Source organism: Anguilla rostrata, chromosome 12 (assembly GCF_018555375.3).
Source record: "Anguilla rostrata isolate EN2019 chromosome 12, ASM1855537v3, whole genome shotgun sequence".
NCBI classification, from domain to species: Eukaryota; Metazoa; Chordata; class Actinopteri; order Anguilliformes; family Anguillidae; genus Anguilla; species Anguilla rostrata.
Window position 1 is genome coordinate 30,894,892 of NC_057944.1, and position 11,912 is coordinate 30,906,803.

Genomic DNA, 11,912 nt, shown 5'->3' on the forward strand with positions numbered 1-11,912 from the left:
TCCTCTCAGACATGAGGAAATTTTTTTTGCAACGGTATTTGCTGTTAACAACTGATCTTCTACTCAAGTTTTGTTGATGTTCATTTTGGTTTGGTTATACATTTCTGCATCATGTAAGTGTAAATCGCAATATATACATGAAATTTTGTGATGAAGAAAGCATTTAGGTTCACGTATGCAGTGTCTTCTGTCCACAGACAGGTTTTGGGTCCCTCATGTTGGGTGTGTGAGTGTGTGTTCGTGCTGAGTGTGTAAGACGTGTCTCTGTGTCCTCAGCCCTGCACTCACAGCCTGGAGACCCTCAACCTGGGCCACAACTCCGTGGGCAACGAAGGCGTTCACAAGCTGAAAGACGGGCTCATCGGCAACCGCTCCGTACTGCGACTGGGCCTGGCCTCCACCAAGCTGTCCTGCGAGGGTGAGCTGTGTGTGAGTGTGTGAGTGTGTGAGTGTGTGAGTGTGTGAGTGTGTGAGTGTGTGAGTGCGTGAGTGCGTGAGTGCGTGAGTGCGTGTGTGTGTGTGTGTGTGTGTGTGTGTGTGAGTGTGTGCGTGTGCGTGCATGCATTTGTGTTCATGCAAGTGTATGCCCTGTGTGTGTGTGTGTGTTTGCGTGCTTGCGTGTGCGTGAGTACGTGCCTATTTGCCGGTGTATTTGCACACAGTCTAAAACCTCATAGGCTTGTCCGTGTCTTTCCCCTGTGGAGAGATGCCCTCTCCCAGCCGAGGTTAAGCGCCAGGTCACCTGACCCTGCTGGCTCCGCCCCCTCCTCCAGGTGCGGTGGCGGTGGCGGAGTTCATCGCAGAGAGCCCGCGGCTGCTGCGGCTCGATCTGCGGGAGAACGAGATCAAGACCGGCGGCCTGATGGCGCTGTCCCTGGCGCTGAAGGTCAACACCTCTCTGCTGCGCCTCGACCTGGACCGCGAGCCCAAGAGGGAGACCGTAAGAGAGGGGGGGGGGCGGGGGGGCCGGGGGCGTGGCTCTGTGGGGAGAGAGGCGGGGTAGAGCTCTGGGGGAGGCATGGGGTTTTGGCTCTGGTGGGTGGTGGCACAGGGGCAGGCCTCTGCGGCCAGAGAGGGGGTGGAGTTCAGGGGAGCATTGGGGTGGGGCTCTGGGAGGGGGTGGCACAGGCATGGGGCTCTGGGTGGTGTGGGGGGGGGTAATAGGTGTAGAGTTCCAGGGAGGCATGATTTTTGATTTCCAAGCTAATCAAAAGATGCTGATGTTTCCGACTCCAATTACCTGCCAAATATTTGTGGGAGTATGTCCTAAGCACTGTAATAGTGGTCCCAGAGGCATTTAAGGCATCACACTGTGGAGAAGGTGTTCAAATAGGTTGCGGAAATATGAGGGAATCGATTACAATAAGCAGTTGAAAATTGTTGATCAGCCAGGAATTTCTCCTGTGCTTGTCAATAATTTTGACTTCAAGATGGAGATTAGAGGTACTAGAAGGGCTTTCACGTCCGGAGTCTGGAATTTTACACACGAGCGTCTTTGCACTGACCTCGGGCTCGTGAACCGCGCACCATTTCACTTTTATGTTTTGATCACCCTGACAGGTGAAGAGCTTCATTGAGACGCAGCGCGCCCTGCTGGGGGAGATTCAGAATGGCTGCAAGCGCAACTTCATCCTGGCCAAAGAGAAGGAGGAGACGGAACAGAAGATGCGCTTGTCGGCCTCCATGCCCGAGATCACGTCTGCCCAGGAGGAGGCGGAGCCAGAGACTGAGACGGAGGCGGAGCTGGCTGCGGCGGGCCCTGTTGAGGAGGGCACGGAGGCGGAGCCAGCAGAAGGAGAGGAGGCGGAGGAGGGAGATGAGAGCCAGGAAGGGGAGAGCCAGGGGCAGGAGTCGCCCAGGGTCATTATGGAGATAGACTCCGACACAGACGAGGAGGAGGAAGAGGAGGAAGACGTGGTGGAGGGAGCTGTAACAACAGTTTCGGCGGCGCCCCCTGGCCCCCAGCCCAGCGCTGCCACACCACCCCGGACTCCGCCCCCTGCCTCCCCTGCCTCTCCGTTAGGACCGGTTGCTGCTTCGGGGATCACCGTTTCAGAGACCGCCGTACCGCCGGGGACTCCTCCCTCTCCCGGCCGCTGCATTTCCGTCTCCAGCCCTGGGAGGGGGCATAAGATCTTCATGGTGACTCGAGTGGAAAGCCCCCCGGAGCAGAAGCTGCAGCAGAAGCTTCCGGAAAAAGGGCCGGAGAAGCAGAATCAGCAGGTCCGGAGTGCAGAACAGTCCTCAGCCGTACTGCTGAAGGAAACTGCTCACCAACAGCAGAGAGAGCCAGCACAGTCCCCACAAACACAGGCTCAGTCCCCACAAACACAGGCTCAGTCCCCAGAAACACAGGCTCAGTCTCCACAAACACAGGCTCAGTCCCCACAAACACAGGCTCAGTCCCCGCAAACACAGCCTCCTTCCCCACAAACACAGCCTGAGTCCCCACAAACACAGGCTCCTTCTCCACAAACACAGACTCATTCCCCACGAGCACAGGCTCTGTCCCCACAAATGTCAGAGGTCCATCAGAGTCCGACAAAGCCAGAGCATGCCCTATCACAGGTGGGACTGTGTGGCAAACCGCACCAGCAAGTGACTGTAGAGAAGCAGCAGTCACATTCAGCCACAGCCCTGGAGTCACAGCAGGAGCAGACAGACCAGGAACAGGAGCTCGCCCAGAAATTTTCAGAGCCACCTCAGGTAGAACAGGACCTGCCCCAAGCAAACAAAGAGGCACTGCAGCTGGAACAGGATGTGAAGAAGCTACAAACAGATAAGACACTGTCCCAAATAAACAAAGAGGAGCTGCATGTGGAACAGGAGGTATCCCAGATGAACACAGAGGACCGACAGATGGAACAGGAACAATCTCAAACCAATGTAGATCCACATCAGATTGAACAGGACCTTTTGCAAATTAACACGGATGACCTTAAAACAGACCAAACATCATCCCAAACGTGCAAAGATTCCCTGCAGGTGGAACAGGAACAGTCCCAAACAAATGCAGTAGGGCTGAAAGCTGAACAGGCGCTGTACCAAGCAAGTAATAAGAAGATTCAGGTTCAACAGGCGTTGACCCAGTCAAACACAGAGGGGCTCCAGGTGGAACATGAGCTGACCCAGTCAAACACAGAAGAACTGCAGGTGGAAGAGGAGCTGACCCAGTCAAACTCAGAGGAACTGCAGGTGGAACAGGAGCTGGCCCAGTCGAACTCAGAGGGGCTTCAGGTGGAACAGGAGCTGGCCCAGTCGAACTCAGAGGAACTGCAGGTGGAACAGGAGCTGGCCCAGTCGAACTCAGAGGGGCTTCAGGTGGAACAGGAGCTGGCCCAGTCAAACTCAGAGGGGCTTCAGGTGGAACAGGAGCTGGCCCAGTCAAACTCAGAGGGGCTTCAGGTGGAACAGGAGCTGGCCCAGTCGAACTCAGAGGGGCTTCAGGTGGAACAGGAGCTGGCCCAGTCGAACACAGAGGAACTGCTTGTGTGGGAAGACCAGCCCCAGCCACCAGAGAAGCAGTTGCCTCCGGGGCAGCAGCCATTAGACCAGGCGGCTGGAAGATCGCAGCACCGTGAGAAGCCATCACCTCAGACCTCACAATCAAAGGAGCAGCAGAAACTTGCTCCCCCAGCAGAGCAGCGACTCCCGCACCCAACATCGGAGCAGCTACTCCCTTTGGGCCTGCAACCCAAAGCTGCTCCCGCTCCACAAGAGGAGGCTGCTCAGGAGCGCCCCCCTCTGGCTGTAACCGAGCTGGATGACACGGCAGCTGAAAGCGAGGGCGCGACGGTGGCGTCCACCCTGCCCAACGGCCTGAAGCCTGAGTTCGCCCTGCACCTGCCCGACCCCGAGGGCCCCAAGCCTGGCCGCTGCAGCACCGAGCACGGTACGCCAGATCCCTGACCGCCAAGCCCTAGCCCAGGCTTTCAGACATGATTATCCAATAGCGGAGCTTTGCCTTGTGACATTGGCTTGGCTGTTATAGGTATACCATTTAGCAATGTTCAAATTTTGCGCAGTTGAAAATATTTTCATCCCAAAAGGTCATAGAAAGAGCTCGTTTATTTCACACTTTCCTTGCAAAATTGTAGAAAATGGCCAAATAATGAAAAAACCTTTGAAGCAAGCAATCTATGTCAGTGTTTCTTGCCTACTCAATAACACCTTTCCTACGGCTAAGAGTTATAACACTAGGAACTAACAGTGTGCTGATAATGCTACTGTAGCTAATTGGACTGCTCACTGGTTTGTACATTAATTCCATGACCAAAACTCATTTGGTCATTGCAGTGTGAAGTGCCAATGTTGTTTGACGATATTTATAAATAATGAAATATTTAAAAATTGAAGAGCAGTCCTGACTGTTGCCCCAAAAATAAACCCTTGAAAAATAACACATTTTCCCTTAAAACATTTTAATCTAATTCTGTGGGAACCCTGTTTGTGTTTTTTGAAGTCTGATTTTCATTTGAGCCCAGATGTCACTCTGGAATTCCCCATTCTGACGTATTACATTCTGAGTCTTGCTTCCCCTCCCTCTCTGATATCGAATTTGTCCTCCTGTCCCCGCCCTTTATGATGTGAAATTCAGAGCCCCTCTTCCCCTCCCGTTGGGATTTCACATTCCGTGTCCACTCCACCCCTCCCTCTGTGATGTCACATTCCATATCCACTCCACCCCTCCCTCTGCGATGTCACATTCCATGCGCGCTCCACCCCTCCCTCTGTGATGTCACATTCCATGCGCGCTCCACCCCTCCCTCTGTGATGTCACATTCCATGCGCGCTCCACCCCTCCCTCTGTGATGTCACATTCCATGCCCACACCACCCCTCCCTCTGTGATGTCGCATTCTGAGTCCCCTTTTAACCCCTCCCCGTATGATGTCGCATTCCGAGCCCCCTCTTCCCCAACCTCTGTGATGTCACACTCAGAACCCTGTGATGTCACTGCGCGTGTCCGCTCTGTTCTGCGTTTGCGCTCACTCTGAGGGTCTGTCTCTGCAGTGAGCGTGTCCGCAGAGCTCAGCTGTGGACAGGACCTTGAGGAGCTGCTGCGGGACGCCAGTCTGGAGATGGGGAGAGAGGCACCTTGACATCAGCGGTAAAACACACTGCATATACACACGCGACGCTCACACACACTGCGTATACACATACTGCTGCTGCTGAGTACAGATTTACTTTGTTTCCCTCCATGGCTCACTGTGTACATTCCAGCCACCAGAATATGCTGGAAGACTTGAAGTTGCTGTTGAAAGTTGCTTTTCAAAGTGTGCAGAATGTACAAAGAAAATATTTTGATGATCTGAGGTCCCCGTAAAACAAAGAATTAAATCGGAATCCTTGGCATCAGCTTGTTATTTTTGAAGCCCTTTTTTGTGCTCGTGTCAGTTTCTTGCGAGTCATGTGTGCGCTCCAGTTATTGTTTTTCAACTCATCCTCATCTGTCCTTCCTCTTCCTCCACAGGGGTCCTTCAGGCCAGAGGAACTCTGGGTGGTCCTCACATATTGCCTGCTTGGCTCGTAGCTCCAACGCCACCCCAACCGCCCCTCCAACTTCTACACATGAAAACTCAAGTGCTATAAATTTTTCACTTTAAAATCACTCATAGTAATAAATCAATAAATAAAAAGAAAAAAAAGAAAAAAAAAGATAAGCAACTTTAAAAGTAATCTCAACGCAACAATATAGCCACAACAAAGACAAGAACATTGCAAAGGAATAGGATTATGAGACGAAACGGAATCACGCTTTTGCGTATCACTACATTCCCCCTACTAAGAAACCAGAGGAACAGCTGGTACCGGGATAAGAGAGAGCCTGAGAGGTGGAGAGAGGATGTGGGGGAGAGGAGAGGATCTTACCAAAGACTGCACCCTCTGGTGTTCACACGTAGTACTGCGCCGGGTTTCACAGGCACTGCTGCCCCCCAGAGGACGCCAGAGGTACTGGAACAAAGAGAAGGCTGACCCTCCAGGATGGGTACGATGCTGCAGAATTAGAGGGATGCACTGGCTTTGACTGTGCCAGGTACTGCATTTACAGAGCTGTGGAGTACATACAGGCTCCAGCTCGCCCGTGAACTGGGGAGGATTCCCTGGTGAGAGCCATTTCTCTGTGTCACACTTTGTCTCTTAAAAAAACGGTCTGCCAAAGCAAAATCTGGCCCCTTCTGGAATAATATCTCAGCTGCATAGTGCTCTGGTGTGCACTGGACACCCTCCCAACATGAACATCCTTTATAAAGAATTTTACAGATTCCCTCATAGTGTTCTGGAAAAGCTCGTTTGACAGTTGAGGAGTACCTCCGAACCTTCTCGTGGGAATTCTGTGCGAATGTTGGAGAAGTCAAGCCCTGAGTGGGAGTTGAACTCATGAATAGTATGCTGCCTTTCTCGTTTCCCTTGCCTGAATGTTCTGTCCAGAGGTCTTCATCACTGCTTGTTTTCTTTCTGGAAACACGGAAGGGTGAACCCTCCACAGGACGAAGCCCCAAGAGAATTCTAAAGAAAATCTGGGGGAAATGTCTGTTCTGTGGAGTCTCTCTTACTGTTTCTCCTCCTCTCTTCATCCTCATCTTCTTCACTCCGTCAGTCTTCCGCTGTCGCCCCAGACACTGACAACTCAAGATGGAGGACAGAAATCTCCTTCAGATCGACGCTAATCTTTCAACTTTTTTTTTTTTGCTGCTTTGAGAAAATCACAGTTGTATTTATTTTATAGCTTTATCTGCCTTTATTTTGGGATGGATTCTCTTTTACCAGTTAATTTTTTGGGGTTTGATTTTAATGATTTCCCACTTGATGTATATTTTCTGATTCTAAGAAGAGCTGTGATTGTTTCTTTTTTTTTTGGTGGGGGGGGGGGGGGTAGGGCGGGTGCTGTAATTTAAAGGAGGCGGGGTAAAATTATCAAAGAAAGGAGGATTATGGGTTTTGGGTGTAGGGAGGGGGGTTGCATGTGACTGCTCTCACTGAGATAAACTACAGGGGCAAGCTCAAAGAATGTTCACATAAACGACTACAACAGGAACAGCACTACATTAGCTAACGAGGACACCGCCGAGCCTGCTGGGATTAGGGAGGTCTCTCAACGCAGGTTTTGGGAGGAAGAAAGGGAAGCCGAGTCAGCCGGAGGCGGGACAGCCCATGCGCCATCGACCGCTCGCTGTGAGAACGCCCTGGTGCCCCGGGGCAGAAGGGGGTCGGCTGGGGGGCGGTTTTTGAGCGGGTGAGGGTGCGGACCCGGGGTCCTGCTCTTCTCCGGCTGAGCTGCCAGCCCGTGGCGGATGCTTTGGGGGGAAGGCAGACGGATCTTCACTGTGAACCGATGGGCTTACAGGGTTGCTTTGCGAGGGTCCCGGTGCAGTTGGGTCCCGCTGTTTCCCAGGCCCAACAAAGTAACGCCGCCCTCCCCACTCTCTGTGACTTTTACCGGCTGTCCCAGTCGCCTGTTTTTTTTTCTTTCTTACTTTTATTTAAATAACTTGGAATGATCAAGAGATGTACTGGTAATCACAGATGTATGGCAGCCTGTTCATGTCTCAAAATAAACGCTTGTAATGAGAGTAATGGGAAGTTAACCGGTAATGTTTCACAGGATCTTATTCTGTTATCTGTTTGTTCTAAAACTGATCCAATGGCCAAGGTCCTGAGACTGCTTTTGCAATTAATGGAAAGGGGGCGGGGCGTGTAGGAATCTGTCCCATTTACTGTGAGCAGTGCCCATCCTGGTGACTGGCGTCCAGCGTTCCCTCAATGTTACTGTAACGCTGAGAGAGCGTTGGTAGTCAGGTTAGCGCCACAGCCTAACCTGGCTACCAGGTTTTTGCAAACATTCAAAATGAAGTCTGTCCACAGGGAAGGTGCTTTCATAAACAGAGGGGGGGGAAACAAATCAGGATTTCCACGGACTGAGCCCACACACAACGTTCTAAAAACATTACCACAACGCAGGGTAACGTTGAGGACAGAACACTCAGCATAGCAGGGCTGGGAAGCTTGAAAGAGAGGGCTGGGGGCACACTGCTGTCTATGTGTCCTGGCCTTGGCACGCGTTCACACCGTGGTTATCCTTGGATCTGGGGCAGAACCAGGCCAGGCCAGGTTCGGCAGAAAGACTGCATTGTAACAGGAAGTAGGAGGTAGGGAAGACTGGCAGAGGTTTGACAGTAGGGGATCGTGGGTAAGGAAGTGCCTGGTTCAGTGCTGTTTCCTGTATAGGCTGTAACTGGGAGGAAGTCAGTCTGTGAATTGAACCTGGGACTACTCAAGGTGGGAAAGCACTACGGTGGCAGATTTTCAGAGGGAAAGGTTCTGATTCTCTGGCCTTATACCCGGCCGGTCCTGTCGGTCGGGGTGGGGGAGCGGCTGGCCACCCTCCGGATCTTTTGCCCACGGGCGGGGCGCGTGACTTGAAAAGGGATAGTCTGAGCAAAGGGGGCGGTTTGCCTCGCGTGTGTAGATCTGAACCACACCAAAACTGCACTACCACAAGTCATTTCCTTTCTTTTTTTAAAGCCTGTTATGGGATTTATCTCACAAGCGAATGTACAATATTTCTTAGAGAGCTTTTGTATTTTAGTAAGTTTTCTTACCCAACCCCTTTTAAGGCAGGCCATTTATTTTTATTTATTTATTTTTCTCTCTTTTTTTGCAGTTTGCGCTGTGGTGGTTTTTAGGCGATTGTGACGGGTGTGTCGGAAACAGTGGGGAGGGGGTGACACTGGGAGCGGTGCAGGACGCGTAAGGTGCTAAATCGGGGGTTTCCATCAAAGCCAGGCAGAGTCTTGCTTGTATATGGAGTGTCCGTTTGTAAGCAGTATCACTTTAAACAGTGCTCTTGCTGTACTGCAGTGACACAGTAATACTGGTGGAACATTTTGTGTCAGCAGTTTGATGCCATTACTCATCCTAAGTCGAGCTTTGTGGCAGACGTGGCTGCTCATTCCCTCCTCCCACATTGTGGAGGTTACCTCAAGCGTACCCAGGTGGCGTCCGTACCGACCAGACATCCCGTTTCTTTTAATGATGAAATTTCCGCCTCTGCCATTGTTGAAGGTCAACGCGTTCAGGTGTTCTGCTCAATTCATTAAGGGGCTTCATTGAAGAAAAACCGCGCCTATGGCTCACATGGCAGTGCAGATCGCCACAGACCCTCCTGTAGTTTATAAGCAGAGAGGAACATAAGAACACGGGAGATGAGTCTCTGGCGAGCTTTCAGATTAAGAACCTGGGCCACAGCACAGTGTTGGGGTACTGAAACGTTGGGGTACTCACCGTGGGTCAGACCAAACACACCAGCTTTACTCCGGCTCTGTGTTCTCTCCGTTCTTACTGCACGCCGTCGCACCCCGGCTCTGAGGATGCTGGGAAATGGCCCGTTTGCCAGTATTTGCTTTCCTCACCTTGGGTAAAGCCTCATCAGAGCTTCTTAACATTGAGGGGGACCATAAATCCCTAAGGGAATAATTGCAAAGTGTGCTTGGACTCTGGCCTCATTGGTGCAATATGTTGATTGGGGAGCTGTGTTTGCTCAAGAGAAGGCGGAATGGTGAGGGGGGGGAGGGGCTTGATTGCAGAACTGAACTGATTGGTCACAGTAATCCTTAGCACCAGGGGGGGTTTTGTATTTCCTTAGCATTTTTTTTTTTTTTTTTTTTTAAGTGGTTTTTATTTCTCACTGATTGTACTGTCTTTCCTCTACACTGAGTTGTGTGTAATCGGCAGATGGCTCTGTCTGTCTGCTGAGATAAAGTGCATTGCGTCGCGTCACCTGTCTGAACATCAGCTTTCCAGATGTGCAGGACACCGCCTTTCATGGCTGCCACCATCGCTGAAGCAGGACATAGTGGACACTGGCGTCGGATGACATCATCACAGGGCTGAATTATGTTCCTTGTCATTCACGCTGACTCGGCAATGATATCATCGCTCAGAGCAGCATGGAGCCCTCTGGACTCCATTTGGACTGTGAGTGGGAGTGCAAGGAGAAGGGTTTGATGAGTCTGTGATGCTTGGGCAGTCTGTAAAGAAACCCACAGGAAAGACTGTCTGATGTTCAATTTTGACAAATTTGTATGATTTCATTTTTCTTTTAAAAAAAAATACTTTCATTGTAACTACATTTCCCAGACTGCCTCTTACCGTTGTCTTGTCCTAGGCTGCAGGGATTTGGCCGTGGAGGGGGGATTAGTGGCTTGCCTCATTAGGCATGGGGGGTTGCGGAATTTGGTGTGCGAAGCTCCTTGCCACAGAATCGCAGAGCCTGGTGCAGTCTAACGGACTGGTCGGCATCGGTCAAAACCACGCTACGCATGTGTACTGCCGCATGTTTGGACTTGTCCTGATAATTTTCTTCATCACTGGCTGCAGTCGTAACTAAGGAGGGCAGAACGTTCTGGAGCAAGTATGGTAGATTCATTTTCTAAAAGAACATTTTACTTCAGACTTCTCAGATAAGATAATCACACCCTTCTCCAAGCTATGCAAAGTACAACCTAGCCCGTCCCCTTGGTGAATGGCTTAATGTGTTTAAAAAAGAAAAGGAACAAAAAAAAAAGCAAGATTTGACCAAAACGAAAGTGGATTTTTTGTTTTAATGCACCTGCTTTTCGGAATAGACAAAGAAAAATGCAGCAGTTTACCCCCAAGAAGCCATTCCTGCCCTTAAATATTGCCCTGTATCAGATCTTTTGGGCTGTGATTTGGAAAGGATGTTTTCACCGACAGTATGTAGCAGCTCTTCTGTGTTTTCTGGAATCCAGTGACTTTTAGGCGAAGACACCCTTCAAATGAAAAACACCAAACGCATAATTCCTCATGAGATACTTGGCGGGGGGTCGTGAGTGACACTGATGAACCTGCCGTAAATGTAGTCTAGTAACACTGCTGTATTTTATTTTATTTTATTTTAGTTTCTTTATTTCCTAATTGAATCTGCCTTCTGGATTTCTGATATGCTGTGTTTCTCACTTTATTTTATTTATTATGATTTGTTTTTTTGTTTTTTTTTTGTCTTGTGAATGAGGATTCTTTGCTCTGATCCCTGCGTAGGGATGAACTCTGATAAAAATGATAGTAATAATAAAGTAGGTTAAACAGAGAGACAAAAAGAAAAGGAAAAAAGTTAATATATTCCATTCTGTTTATTAGGGAACTGGCTTTACCGGGGGCCGGTTACGGCTTTGTTCTTAAATTTAGGACTAGATTTAAAAAAATAAACGACAAAAACTGTTTTACTGCATTTATGGGTTTATTGTATAATCTTGGTTGAAATAAAGGGTTTCCTAATTTCGGAGGGTTTTTGTTGTCTTATTTGTTACTTTTTGTTATTTTTGAAAACTACAAAAAGACTGCGGGCCCTTGCTGGGCACACTTTTTTCTTTTTTGTATTTTTTTTGGCTTTCAGCCAAAGTGGATTTAACCCTTAACCAAAGTGATAGGAGACTAGGAGATAGGAGAAGAAGACTTCATGAAAAAGGACCAGTACTTTCAAGGACCCCTAGGGGTCTGTGGACTCCCTGTTGAAAATTCAGGGTTTAGATGACATCGACTAAATGTTTTTTCCCAGAGTTTCCCCTCTCTGACAAGCCAGCTCATTTTCTACATATATACAAATGCTAGATCATGGTGTAATTATTAATTATAATGTATTTGACTGAAAGGCCAGACATGTCTTTAGGGCAAACCCACCTTTCGGGTTCAGTACAAACCACCTTTTGTTCTTTTTTTTTTTTTTTTTGTTGAACTGAATCCCCAAAGGCCATATATCTATTACATTCCAGGTTGGGATTGTGAGCACATGCCAGTTTCCAGGTAACACTGTTGCTTGGGGGTGTGGCGCTGTGTGCGTTATTGCGGGTGAGATTGCCGCCAAGTTGAGCGCGTGGGGTGGAACCGGAC

The 11,912-nt window shown here is 49.7% G+C and overlaps 1 protein-coding gene across 1 annotated transcript in view; it reads left to right on the top strand.

The window, feature by feature from the left end:
• ppp1r37 (protein phosphatase 1, regulatory subunit 37) overlaps positions 1-11,305 on the top strand; it is a 46,281-nt gene extending 34,976 nt beyond the window's left edge. Inside the window, exons 9-13 of the mRNA XM_064301324.1 lie at positions 277-418; positions 774-940; positions 1,561-3,892; positions 5,013-5,109; positions 5,476-11,305. Of these exons, the coding sequence (XP_064157394.1) occupies positions 277-418; positions 774-940; positions 1,561-3,892; positions 5,013-5,101 (2,730 nt within the window). The 3' untranslated portion in view covers positions 5,102-5,109; positions 5,476-11,305. The remainder of the gene's footprint in view (positions 1-276; positions 419-773; positions 941-1,560; positions 3,893-5,012; positions 5,110-5,475) is intronic.
• Positions 11,306-11,912: the final 607 nt, after the last annotated feature.